The 14,435-nt window shown below is 37.0% G+C and overlaps 1 protein-coding gene across 2 annotated transcripts in view; it reads right to left on the bottom strand.

Annotated features, from left to right (window-relative positions):
* cdkal1 (CDK5 regulatory subunit associated protein 1-like 1) overlaps positions 1–14,435 on the bottom strand; it is a 472,290-nt gene that overhangs the window by 305,080 nt on the left and 152,775 nt on the right. For both annotated transcript variants that reach the window (XM_022673769.2, XM_022673768.2), the window contains exons 6-7: positions 10,072–10,120; positions 591–711 (exon numbers count right to left, since the gene is read on the bottom strand). In XM_022673769.2, the coding sequence (XP_022529490.2) occupies positions 591–711; positions 10,072–10,120 (170 nt within the window). The remainder of the gene's footprint in view (positions 1–590; positions 712–10,071; positions 10,121–14,435) is intronic.

The raw sequence follows: 14,435 nt of genomic DNA, 5'->3' as shown, positions 1-14,435 counted from the left end.
ATAAGTGTGATCTGTTCCACATTTCTCCTCTCCATAACACTTACAATCACTATTTTTTACCCATTTTAAGCTATTTTTTTCAACCCTACAAGCTCTTGAGGTTGACAGAGACTTTGTCAAACTCATATGAATAAACAGAAAAAGACTAGTAATTAAATAAAGCACTCAGGGATAGGGTTGAGTATTGAAATTTGATACCAAAAATGCACAGAGCAAAAAGACTGAGCACCGAAAAGTCTACAAAAATTTGGTGCCTGATTTCAGTACTTGCAGAATGGATCCAAGCCCAAGATACAACTTAGAAAAAGTATCGATACGTAAATTTTTCAACGATACCAAGCCACCCTCAAGGATTTAAACATTTACAGGCAAATGCAATCTAACAACCAGAAATGTACCATCCCTGGTACGAAAGCAGGGGTTTGGTAACAGCACTGTGTCACCACACAAGTCTGGCAGCAAGCAAAAATCAGATTTTTCACCGACTCTGAATATTGAATAATCTAAAAGATAGATGAATAAATAAAGAAAGAAAGAAAGAAAGAAAGAAAGAAAGAAAGAAAAAAGAAGAGAGAGAAAAAACAGCTTACCCTGTATTGATAGAAATGATTTCTATGAGAGGGTTCTTCCTAATCTTCGGCAAATCCAATCGAGCCCCCCCCAGTCGCCTGCCATTATCCTTCTTCTGACCCAGCAGACGGACGGAGTGACCTTCAGAACAAGGGCACACACAAACAATCACTGTTACGTTTCACTGCAGAGATTCACAATGGCCAAACAGACCTACAGAGAGAAAAAGAAATACTGCACTAAATTACTCTCGCTTTCATTCTCAGTGCTGTAGGATAGAAACTGTAGAGGTGTTGACAAAGAAAGCAAGTCTAGAAAGATGTAATTCTTTTAACAGGCAATCCTTCAAGATGAAGAATGCCAAGTGTTAAATGCAGATTGAACGCAACTAAGTAGAAATGTGCTTTTCCTGCATCTTTCTCAGGCACTTCTCCACTGTGTAATAGCTCATAACTGTGGAATGTAGACAGTAAAATGGTCTCCAGTGAGCGATGCCAGCAGCCAAGGAGTCCCCATTAGTGTGACTGCAATGAAGGCCTTGCTCCCACACAACAACAAATCTCAGCAAACAAGCAGAAAACTGACTGGAGCATCGTACAGGTTCTCTAAGGTTATATTAGAGTGACACTTCAGCAGAAAACATTATTTTTCATACCCTTAAGATCGTCTGTGTCGAGTGATTTAGATTCTTTTTACTTGACTTTTAAGCTTTGAAGCTTTACAGCTAATGTAGCTCAAGTATAGTGAAGAGATAAATATTGTTACAGAAGCTTTATGAAGCCTGAGTGTATGTTGATATTATGTTTGCCCATTTTCATAGATAAATTAATGTCAAAGACTTAATACAAGCAATTCTATTTAGGCTTTTGTAACAACTTTAAGTGGTTTACTGCTGTAGTGTCTTTTAACTTCCTTAGATTTTCACTGCTTAACTCATCCCACAGTTTTTGATATATGATATTTCAAGAACTGCGTGGCCGAACGACGCTGAGAGTCTGAAATTAAGTGAAGTTTTAGGGTTAACTTTACCTTGTCACCACTCAGTGCTATATCTTTGTAACGAAGGCTGTATCTCTGAAAACATTTTGTCCTTTGAGTTTTAGAGCTATAAAATTGACTGTGGGGGGAAAAGCAGCAGGTAGGCGTTCTCTGCTGCAGTGCTGTTAGCCAATCAGAGGCGATATATTTGCATGTCTGAATATTCATGAGCAAAAGCCCAAATCCTGTCTTTCTTCAGAGACCACTAATCCAGTGAATTTAGGCAGGGCTTAATTGAACCACCAGAGCATGGCTCACATGGCATTCATTCATACTAGAGACCACATCTAGACATTTTAAAATGAATGAAAAAACGATGGAATGAGACCTTTAAATCTGTATTCAATTAATTTTTTATTTAATCCGAGTTTTCACCTATAATTCACTTCACTAATTTAAGAAATCTCAGTGCAGGCCATGCAATTATTATTACACATCCCTGTAACCCTCCTGTTATGTTACGGGTCAAATTGACCCGTTTAAATTTTTTTAAAGATAGAAAAATAGTTAAAAGTATTTTTTCAGTATAAAACCTTTTCTGCTTACCTTATTTTGTGTAATTAACATATAACCTCCTGCAATAAGCAAAAACTAAAACAAAACTGCAATGTTATGTTTCAATGTTATGAAAAGCTATTATGTATAATATGTTGGTTTTTCAAAAGTAGTAAAATAGTGAAACATTAAAAACAGTTTAAACATGTCTTAATTTTTTTTTTTTTTTTTTTTTTTAAACCAGTGAATATAACATGTCTGATCTGGGGACCAACAGAAATGCCTTCTTTGATCTTCGTGTCACTTATTTTGGAAACATCTGTCTTAAATAGCGAAAACCTTCGCCTTCCTTGTTTAGTGCTTTCACAAAATTCTTCATTCTTCAGTTTTATGTGTAGAGGAGGCAAAAATATCTTTGCAGGCTCAATAAGCGGTTCGTGTGGCCAGCTCATTCGACAATAAATTTAAGCAAATATTATGATAAAACTGAAGATTTCTCTTAAACGATGCGTGATACGTACATTTTGGTGTGATATTCATGATCAGCACCCAAAAATATATAAGAAACAAAAAGCAACAAATTTGTTGTGCGGTGTTATCCTAATTAAGGTTAAGGATTACCTGTTAGAGGTAAGGAACACCATTGCACTAAATATTGATAGAATAATTAGCAAAGTAGTAAGTAATAAAATATTCACACTGCTTGTTAGGATTTTTTAAAAATAATTATTATTTTGGATAATTCATATTTTGGATAATAATTGGATAAGTAAACATGCACCGGGTCAAATGAACCCTGTTCCTGAAAAATGAACATAACAGGAGGGTTAAAAACTGATAACAATGATCTGACCTTTCTCGTCATACAGATTTAACAAGAAAAACAATCTAAACAGTTTTCCCAAATAAACCTCTTACACACCGTTATACATAATGTCCACTCTGAAAATACAGGAATCACAAGAGAGAAATACAGAGAGGGGAGGAGGGGGAAAGAATAAGAGATGACACTTGGACCAGTGGAGATCTCTGGAGTGGCAGGACTTTTGCACTGAAGCTTTTTTTTTTTTTAATAAAGCGTCTGGGCAGATGAATCAGATAACGAGGTTCCTAATGCCTTTCAAGGTGTCGGGGGTTCACACACTCATCCCGCTCCTCTGCGCTTATCGCTGGCAGAATTTAATTACAGCCTCCGCATTCAGACTTACACGCCATGAACTAATAGCATTTGCTAAATAATTCATCCAACCCATCTACATGCAAATAATTGCACGGGGAAAAAAGCACACACGAGGCTGAGGTGTAGCAGGTCATTTTCCGATTCGCTGGCTCTGTTAAAAGTGGTGGATCTCTTGTTACCGGGCTCCTCTCTTGCCTTAGGCTTGGAAACCTGAGAAACGCAATCAGTAGTCAGTAGAAGATCTCTGAGAGCTGCTTTATCTCAAGGATCTTTCTTCTTAATGCTCCCAGAGCCACGGTCAAAGCTGTGAAAGTCAGGTCATTACTGTTGGTTTGCAATACAATTTGAATATAATTATGCAAGAACATATTTAAATACATAATGAGGATTCTGTTCATTTGTTTTACTTTAGAGAGGGATGATTCTAGAGATTTTTGTTTGGTTTTATAATAAAAACAAAATGCAAAAAGTGGCAAAAATGTATGTATTAGACTATTCTTTGCTTACAACGTAAAAGTTAAATATATTTACTTTAAAAGAATGTATCTGTTTGTTTCAATCAGATTTAAGTAAAATTATACAATGGTTAGTTCTGGCCCTGCAATGTGATTGTCTGAAAGGTTCTATGAGTGCCATTATCAGCCGGTAATGCACTGTAACCGAAGCTCTCCATGTATTACACCGCCACATAGAGGTAAACTAGCAATGATATAGCGCTTACAAGCCAAACTACGCAGCTACAAACAAAGCAGTAATAGAACTATGCAGATATATTAAGCCAAATAGATCATATTTTCTTTCAATAAACAGCGATGATGGAACTGTGCAACACAGCAGTGCCAATATTATATGTTTTGCACCCCCTCTCGTGTATTATTGCTTAAATAACCATTTAATGTATAACCTTCCTACAAAACTTGACCTACTGTCATAAATCATGGGTCTGGACCAAAGTTTTTGAAAGCTTTTTTAATAGGTCTGCGTTTTTTTTTTCAAATGTGTTCCTGCAATCAGCCATAGCTACACATCTACTTTCATAAAAAAAAATGGCTTCAATTAGATTAAATGTTAATCTAATTGAAGCCATTTTTTTTGATGAAAGTAGAGGTGTAGCTATGGCTGATTGCAGGAACACATTTGAAAAAAAAATGGGTGAAATTGGTAAGCATAGGTATGCTAGATCAGGAAAATACGCTGAATGTAAATGTAAATATCGTAGATTTATACTGAAATCAGTGTTCATACAATACTGATCAAAGGCCGGGATTTAGGCTATAGTGTGTATACAACCTTGGCAATGCATCATAGTGCAGAGCTTGTCATTTTCCTTGGGTTATACCTCAAGATGAAATGTGCTGTAAGCTATAAAATGCTGTCAAACTGTCAAAAAGTATGAGCTGTGAGATCCCATGAATTCCTGGGTAGAACTGTGCTGTAGAGTTCCTGCTGTGCTGTTGTTGGTGGTACTGGGCTGAGTGGTAAACTTTATTTCCTTTTACTTTACTACTGTTAAGATGCATGTTAGTTTTATACATTCTACAAGTATGAAAATTTGATTCAAATATAGTGTAAAAAATGCCAGGTTGACAAATAAACCGATGCGTGCAAAGCAGAATGCAACACTTTTTTTTTAACACTACTTTCATCTAGTTTAATCAAGTGGCTAAACAAGGAGTTGCAGTGTCCTGCGTACAAGAAACCTCATTCAGAGCTGCTGTAATCATTAATTCACAAGATTTAAGTGCCTCTCAGGACTAGCGAATTCAAAGACATATTGCCTGGTCTCCAAATGAATATTTTGGCAGAAAATTGTTCGGTATTAAAACAAGACATAATGAATAAATTCTCTTGTGTTTTCAGTAGTGGTGAAAAAGACGCAATTTGCCAAAACTGGTCCTTCACCTTGTGTAAAGTGTGATACTACACACTGAGAGTCTCATTACTAGTATGTCCTCCACTTTCAGCTTTTCTTTTTTAACTCAATACGACTAATTCAGGTGAGAGCTCAATTTAAAGAGTGTCTAAAGAGTGTGTTTCAACAGAGCAAGAGCAAGAGAGAGATACAAACTGAAACTATTGCAATAATAATTTTTAAAGAATTTAAAACCAATTACCAAATATATTAAGAGACGTGCAAGGTTCACAAATTAAGTTCAGAACTTGCCAAAAATTGCTACAGTAAAGAATCTAATTTTTCGATGCTTCATCTTTCCTCTACAGATCTCATCTCATTGGTTATTAGTTTTGTGCAATTGTTTTGTTTATACGTCCCCCCAGTACTTACAGCTAAGAATCAAGAGGTTTAAAGATAATACCATCCAAATAAAACTGGAACAGTATTTCACCTTCCACCAGCATCAATAAAAGCCACTAATTCCTAGAGTGAAGAGAGCAATTTGGTGACCGACAGCATGTATGAAAGGCATTTGTTCCTTTGCTTTCAGAGGAAAGCAGTACACAGCTTCTGAATGGATCAAATGGAGAAACTCTGTAATTTGGCAGCTGTGGGGCAGTGGAGCACTACAGTCTCTTTCTTTTTTTATTTTTCCCCCTGCTATTTCTCTCTCTCCCATTGTCCTTCGCCGTGGGGGACTCAGGGTTTTCTTTTTTCCACTGTCATCTTTCATGGTGTGGTAGTTTGATAAACTCTCAGAGGAGGCTGATCAGGCGGCCGCTGGCTGGGGGGGGTGCCGGTCCAGCCGTGTTTCTGCACAGCAGAGCCAGCGGGAGGCTGGCAGAGAGCGAACTCACCTTTAGAAAGAGTGCAGAGATGGAAAGGCACGAAGCGGAAAAAAGGGGAAAGAGGAAAAAAAATCACTAACAAGGTTATTTTGAAGTATCTCTCTTTGCTGTCATCAGTGGAAGAATTCTGCTGAGGTCTGCAGTAATAACTGGAGAATGTTGCATTTATATGCGTGAATGAGTAAGTGAATAAGAATTTTAGCTTTCATACTTAAAAAAAAGGACAAATAAAATAGAACAAAATAAATTAAGACCATTAAAAATGTTGATTTTGAGTTTTTAAATTACACTCAAATCTGTGATCTTAAAGTTGAAACATCACCCCAAAAAAGAGGGATACTTATTGAGAGATAAAAATGTAAAAATTTTGGAACAGATTCTAATACTTTTCTGACTGATACTTTTGTGACCCTGATGTGATGGCGGTGGTGGTTAAATGTGGTCTGCACCCTTTGCCATTTTGTGTATTTAGATGTGTGTGTTAGTTCTGCTCTGTGTTAAACTCTTTGCACTGGGATGACCGACGTACTTTTGAGAGGGATATCCAGTTACTAAAAGAAACTAAAAGAAAGTAAAAAGAAAACAAGCATTAAGGTTATTTTAAAGTCTTTGTCTTTGCTGTCATCACTGGGAGAATTCTGTTGAGGTCTAAGATTATGCTGTGTGTCATGTGTGTGCATGTATGCATGGGTGAGAATGAAAATGTGGCAAGGACTATCAAGCTGGTGTAGCCTAAAATAAATAGCTGTGTTCCAATTTAAAAGGGAAAAAAGGGGAAGGACAATCCATTAATATCTCTAGGATGAATCTGAGTGGTATCTATTATCCAAAGACCTTTCTAATAGTTTTGTATTTTTATAGCATTTGCTACTGCAGCATACTAAAAAGAATACACCCTATTATTATTATACTTGACTGCAAAATGTAAGAATTGCCACCTAGAATCAAGATCAAGGTTTTCTGCGCCTGGGCATGGTTGAATATTAATTAATACTTTACAGTATCATGCTGTACAAATGTCTGGAAAAGCCTGCTCCTGTTTCTCCACTCATTTATTCAGCTTTTCCTTTAATATATCTTTCATGACCCCAAGCCCTGACAAAGAAATGTTAATCGAATAGACTGAAGCCTTATTACAAAAGGTGAGCAACACTGAGAATATTACTCAAACCTCCAGCTGCCATCAATTAAGTGTGTTAAATTCACACCTACGTTTTCCAGTGTTAAAGCCCTGTAACAGAGTATGATTTTTTAGATGTGATTTATAATGTATTCAACATATTTTTGCCTCTTTTATTCTATAAACATGATAAGCAACTCCAGAGCTCTCATTCTGTTTCTCTGCTTATTGTCTGAAACAAAATATGTATTTTTTGTTTCAACTTGACATGCCTTTTTAGAGACAGATATTTAGAACTGTACCTTGCTTTGTAAATATTCATGTATTTTATGACACAGTTATTGACCCTGCAATGTGATTGGCTGAGAGGCATTCTTTGAGTGCCATTATCAGCCAGTAATACACTGTAATTGAAGCTCTCCATGTATTACTCCGCAACCTACAGGTAACCTAGCAATGATGCAGCGCTTACAAGCCAAAAAGTGCAGCTACAAACAGAACAGCAATGGAACCATTTTAACTCACTGAACGTTTATAACCAAACAGATCGTATTTTCTCATCCTCTTTTTATTTGCAGAGACAAAGAAATAAAAAAAGGAAAAGGAGAGCAAAAATAAGAGATGGAGAGATGTGCATGTATATGTGTGTGTGTGTGTGTGTGTGTGTGTGTGTGTGTGTGTTTGTTCATATTTGTAAGTGACAGGCTCAGTGGAGGGCCTGAGGGTGTTTCAGACTGTGGTGTCCATTTATATCGAGAGACAGAGAGAGTGAGAGAGCGCAAGGCCAGGCCTCGGGTGGACATTCAGCACTCAGACCAACTACAGTGAGACTGGCCTCAGTCCCAATCATGTCTGAACAAGGGTGAGTGTCAGGGAGGCCCCAAGACAAGACACACAGACACACACAGACACACACAGACACACACAGACACACACAGACACACACAGACACACACAGACACACACAGACACACACAGACACACACACACACACACACACACACACACACACACACACACACACACACACACAGACACACACAGACACACACAGACACACACACACAGACACACACACACAGACACACACACACAGACACACACACACAGACACACACACACACACACTGGAGCATTTACCCTAAAGACTCAGCTGGAGAAGTGTGGATTCCAGGATTTCCTCCATATCTCTGCAAAAAAAGACTAAACCTGTGCTCAGTTCTAAATTTACAGCACTGACCCAACCTCTTTAAAAGTGTACATTATTTCTAATTAACCAATAAACCTCTGCTGCTGTTTGGTATAGCTAAATTAACTTTACTTTAGACTCGCCTAGGCCATAAACCTTTTCAGGGTAACAACTTTTTTCCCTACAAATAATATATAAAGATATCTATTCTCATTTTGGTTTTTTTTTTTTTTTTTTATGAAAAAAAAAAAAAAACACAACAATTAGCCTAAAATAAATTGGACAGAGATTTTAACAAATCAGCGGAGGGAGGGTGTGGATGCCATAGTGACATTTCTAGGCAAACTATTGTCTCTCAAAATAGCATGTACTTCGTTTTTTTTTTCCTCTACACTGGTTTTAATAGAATATCAGCATTAGATTGGCAAAATTAAATTATGTTTATATATGTGGTGTTAATCAGCTTTTTTTTTATTACTGTTTTATAATATCTCAGAGTAGAGAGAGAGGGAGTGAGTGGTTGAGAGACAGAATGAGTGAGAGCAAGCGAGAGAGAGAGAGAGCGTGAGAGTCTGAGAGATTGATGGCAAAGCGAATTTACGTGTTTATGCGCATTTCATGCAAAGTATCAAGAACATTTACAGACTTTTTTTAGACCTTTCAGTACTCTGTATTATAGAGACATTTTGGTTGGTGGGATAGTGTATATCGCTATCTTCTTATGCCTACTTTTCATGTGATCTTTTACAGCCCTAGCTAATAATAAAGTTTAAAATGTTCAAAATACTGCAATACGCTGGAGGTGGATTAGTGCAGTACTGCAGTGCAACAGTCAAACAAGAGGCGTGAAAAAAGTACTGCGATTGTGTACTAAATCAAAAGATTTTTAAACAAATGTGAAAACACAGGATAAAAGTTGCCTAAACAGCAATGTCAGGACACTCTGGTCGCACACTGCATTCTTGGAGACTTGTGGAGCACAGTTGGAGGCATCAAGTCAAAATTAAGAATACTGTGAGCAAAATGTTGAATAGAAATCACTGACATTCCCTTTCTGTAGCTTTTTAAAACCTACCACAGCTCTGTTTGCCCCATATTGCCCAACTCAAATAGTTAAGCATGCTAACATTCCACAACATATAGAAGAACGAAACCCTCTTCTGAGTCTACCGTACATAGCTCTACACTTACAAATGCTGCTTCACACACTGAGGCCTTGCTGCAAGGCTTCCAATTACTGGTATTTTATGCTCTCTTGCTTTGATTCAAGGAAGTCAAGGGCCTTCACCTAGCATTCCTCAAATGCAGTTTGACCTATTGAAATCAGTTTTGTAAATTATATTCATATTCAGCGGATGCTTCTGGCTGAAGGTCAAACGGGCCTTTTTAATTATCATGGCCACATCTCAGCAAAAAAAAAAAAAAAAAAAACTCATTCAGAGGAAAGGAGCAAAATTAAAAGAAAGTTTTTAAAAACATTTAAGAGCCTAGAAGCAAAAAAAAAAAATGTTTTAAAAAAATAGAAAATTATGCTGAAAATACAAGCATGTTAAAAATGAAGGTTCCTGACTGTAAAGCTCTGAATTAAACTTTGCACCTTCATTATCTTGCAGTGGAAATCAATTAACCATCATAAAATCTGAGATAATTTTATTAAGTCAAATGAACATGTGTGTCAGGAGAGACAGAAGGAAAAAAAAAAAAAAAAAAAAAGATTACAACCAGATTACAACTCACCTTTGACTGCTTCATCCACCACCTCCACGACTCGATCAATCTGCTGAACCTAGACAGATAAGCAGAGATGAGGAGAGATGGACAGAAAGATAAGGGGGGAAATAAAAGGAGAGAAAGAGTGAGAGAGATCGAATAGTCAGTCGGTCACAGTCATACTGAACTATGTTCAGAAACTTAACAGGTCAGTTTGACTTGATAAAAACAAGTCGAGGTCTGAACATGTGTATGTACATATAGTACATGCACTGCCTGGCCAAAAAAGAATTTAACTAAGAAAAAATAATTTAGAGCCTACTATTGGACAATTACTGCGTGGGTAATTATGTTTCAGTTGGCATTAGGTTCTTTAACCAATAGAAGCTACTCACTGCATCAGTTAGGGTAAACAACCAGGAAAAGATTTCCTTTGGTCTTAGATGGGCATAGATCAAGCCAGGCAAACTTCCAAGGAGATTGCTGCAACTTTTAAAACCGAGTTAAGAACTGTTTAATGCATTTTAAAAATTGTAATTACAGTGGGGAAACATCATCTTTGAGGAGGAATGTGGTCAGAAAAAAAGTCCTGAATGATTGTGATTGTACATGACTTAAACATTTGGTAAAAAACGAAGAAAATCACTAGAACTCTGAAATATATGTAATAGTAAAAGTAATAGCATTTCCACACACACACACACACACACACACACACACACACACACACACACACACAACAAAAGAAACTGAAGGGATTGGAAATATACAGTTGTGTAGCCTTAAGAAAAACACTTATCAATTCCTAGTGCTTACTGTATAAGCCTGTGTGGAAAGTGCTATGATCTGGTGTTGCTGCAGTTGGTCAGGTCTAGGTTCAGCAACAGTATGTGCTGCAAGAATGAGGTCAGCTGACTACCTGAATATACTGAATATAGACCAGGTTATTCCATCAATGGATTTTTTTCTTTTCTGATGGCACGGCCATATTCCAAGATGACAATGTCAGGATTTATGGGGCTGGAATTGTGAAAGAGTGATTCAGGAAGCATGAGATCATCATTTTCACACATGGATTGAGAGAGTTCATCACAGAGTCCAGAACTGAAACCCAAGACCTTTTTTTTGGTCACATTGTTGCACATGGAAGTTTTTTTGATTATCATATCCATAAGAATTGTCTAAAGATAAAGATAAATATATATATATATAGTATATAAATAAAATCCGTATTTAATTGAATGTTTATCTTTTGTATGCCCAATCTGGCACATACTCTTTTCGCTGCATGCATTTATTTGGATGCAGTTAATTTGTTTTATGCATTTGGCTGAAAAAAGATAGAACGCCACTAAGTGTTTGTATCAATTTACCAGAAAATGCCTTTTTACAATCAGTTCAGCCATCTGTTACAATTAACCCCTGACTACAAAGTAAGCTGTAACATTAGCATACTATTCATTTACTGCTCATAAATTGCTGGTGGTGGAAACCACCAAGTTTCTAGTCTATTTTAAACAAACATACAGCTCTGGAAAAAACAAAGAGACCACTTCAGTTTCTGAATCAGTTTCTCTGATTTTGTCATTTACAGGTATATGTTTGAGTAAAATCAAAATTGCTGTTTTATGCTATAAACTACGGACAACATTTCTACCAAATTCCAAATAAAAATATTGTCATTTAGAGCATTTTTTGCAGAAAATGAGAAATGGCTGAAATAACAAAAAAGATGCAGAGCTTTTAAGACCTCAAATAATGCAAAGAAAACAAGTTCATATTCATAAAGTTTTAAGAGTTCAGAAATCAATATTTGGTGGAATAACCCTGGTTTTTAATCACAGTCATGCATCTTGGCATGTTCTCCTCCACCAGTCTTACACGCTGCTTTTGGATAACTTTATGCCACTCCTGGTGCCAAAATTCAAGTAGTTCAGCTTGGTTTGATGGCTTGTGATCATCCATCTTCCTCTTGATATATTCCAGAGTTTAAGTGATTGAGAAACAGACAGTGGGAAATAGGAAGTAAGAGGTAGGATTGTTAACAGACCATTTGCTGACATTAAAGTAAAAGTAGTAAAAATATATACATGTTTTGGGTCATTATTCACTTCTTTATTTTCCATCAATACAAACCTATCCCCTAATCCTGAATAATCCACATGATGGAAGCTTTTTTAACTAAGCCTGGGTATGTGGAAAACAGAATAACACTCAGTGCTTCAGAAGCTCTGCTGAAACTTGTTGATGGAAACACACTTCTATCAGATCTGTTCATCTCAGTCTTCTGTCACAGCTCAAGCTCTAAAGCCTGAGAAGCTTGTGTTTGTGTGTGTGTTTGAACTGCACACACTCCCTTGTAACTGACAGCTGATAGGAATCAGATCTCTCAGCGTAAAGCTCTCTATTCCACTGTGATATGCAAACAGCTCATGATCATAAACACAGCAGCGTTTCTGAGGCACATCTTTCCTGTCTTCTTGTTGAGAACAATTACTAGGTAATTAAGCAGATCAGTGGTGAAGGGAAGAAGGGAAGGCATTAAACTTCAATCGGCTCCTCCCAGTGTACGTTTCCGATCGAGCGTGCTGAGTGTGTAGTTAATTGTGATTAAATTTGTCTTATTTGCTCAAATCGGACCCTGAAGAAATATATTCCCTGATTAAGAAGCAGCAGAACCTTTGCTGAGTTATTGTTCTCAAGCAGGCACGTTTTAAAGTACTTTACTGTTCCACAAGAAACATGAAGATTTGTACGAGTTCAGCATGGATTCAGTTACAAATACTACTAATATGTTCAAATTTTTGTGGACATCTTTATGTAAAGAAAGCATTCATCTATTTAAATTTGCACACATTGCTGAAACACTGCTTGTCAAGCCTCTGTAGAGGAAATACTGACAATAAAATAGGATGCAGACGAACATGAACCTATTAGCACCATGCCTAAAACCAGGCACGTACATTTTTGCAAAAATATATGTTTTTATCATGTATATTACCCTTTACAGATTGATGGGTTAAAATTTTTAGTAAATTTTTTGTGGAATACATCTAGAGAGGTAAAGCACAAACTCATCTATACAAGTAGAGAACTAGGTGTTTTGGGAGTAACTGATTTCTCTCTTAGAACAAAAATAGCAGCATGTAAAATAATAGCCAGTGGAATTAACATACAGGTAAATTGGACCGAGAATAGTATGAATTGGAAACAAAAATTGAAGGAAAAGCTAAAAGCAAAATTCCTGTGGAAAACAATCAAATCAAACCTGTGTCTGCAATAATCTTCTACATGTCTAGAAAACCTTACCATGACATAACAATTTAAAGATCTTCACAAATCACACATCTCTTTACACATGCTTCTTTAGAACCATTATTGGAATTAATTGTGGTTCTTTTATTGCATCACTTAAAGAGCCATTTCCAGCATCTTCACGTTTACCAGTTTATCTGTATAAAGCCACTCTATATAGCCACTGAATGCAAATTTAGTAAATACCTAATAGAAGGCATATCCAATGACTTCTGTCATGTGATAATGGAAGCTAAAGAATGCTTCTGCGAGTGACTTTAGTAGACGTTACACTGTCCACTGTGGGTGGTAATGCCTTCCATGATGTATTTCTGTTACACATGCAACCAACACTGCGGATCGAGAAATGTTAAATCCCCAAATTTGGAACTCACAAGCTAACAACATATACAGGTGTGGGCATTCTCAAGGCACCCTTAAAGAACCCTTGATTAATTACCTGATACTCCATGACTTTTGGCATGTCAGCTTATATTCACCTAACATAAGAGAATCAGTCAATCGCTGCCTGAAATTTTATGCAGATATATATATATTTTTTTTCACTTATCAGAAGACAATTATTTTTGCTAATCATTATTGTGCTGATGATGGAATACATTTAATTTCAGATCCAGGAAAAGGAAAAGGTTTTAAAAATTCCTAATCTAAGTGGCTTCATATAAACACACAGATGGAAGTGCTAGAGAGAAAACTACACGAGAGTTCCCCTCTGGAGGCCTCTGTGACCGCTACTCCACTAGCCTTTCATTGACTGCGCTCATTTCTGCATGGGGACTGTGAGATTGCTCAATCTGACCTATTAGAGTAAAATGTGCTGCAATTGCGTTCCGTACCCCGACAGCTAAATAGCCTAGCCCAAAGAGAGCGCTGCCTCTCTCTCTCCCTCTCTCTCTCTCTCTCTAGATATTTCTCTCTCTCTCTCTCTCTCTCTCTCTCTCTCTTTCCTACTGGACGATTTCAGCCGTCCACGGACAGAGAGAGGCACCCAGCCTTCACCAGCCTCCACTTATATGCATGACAAGCAAAGGAATCAAAATCAATATCTCCCTAATGGCAGGCCTGTCTGGGTCCAT

Source organism: Astyanax mexicanus, chromosome 6 (assembly GCF_023375975.1).
Source record: "Astyanax mexicanus isolate ESR-SI-001 chromosome 6, AstMex3_surface, whole genome shotgun sequence".
NCBI classification, from domain to species: domain Eukaryota; kingdom Metazoa; phylum Chordata; class Actinopteri; order Characiformes; family Acestrorhamphidae; genus Astyanax; species Astyanax mexicanus.
The sequence above is the reverse complement of the archived record's forward strand: the minus strand, read 5'-3'. Positions and strand labels throughout refer to the sequence as shown.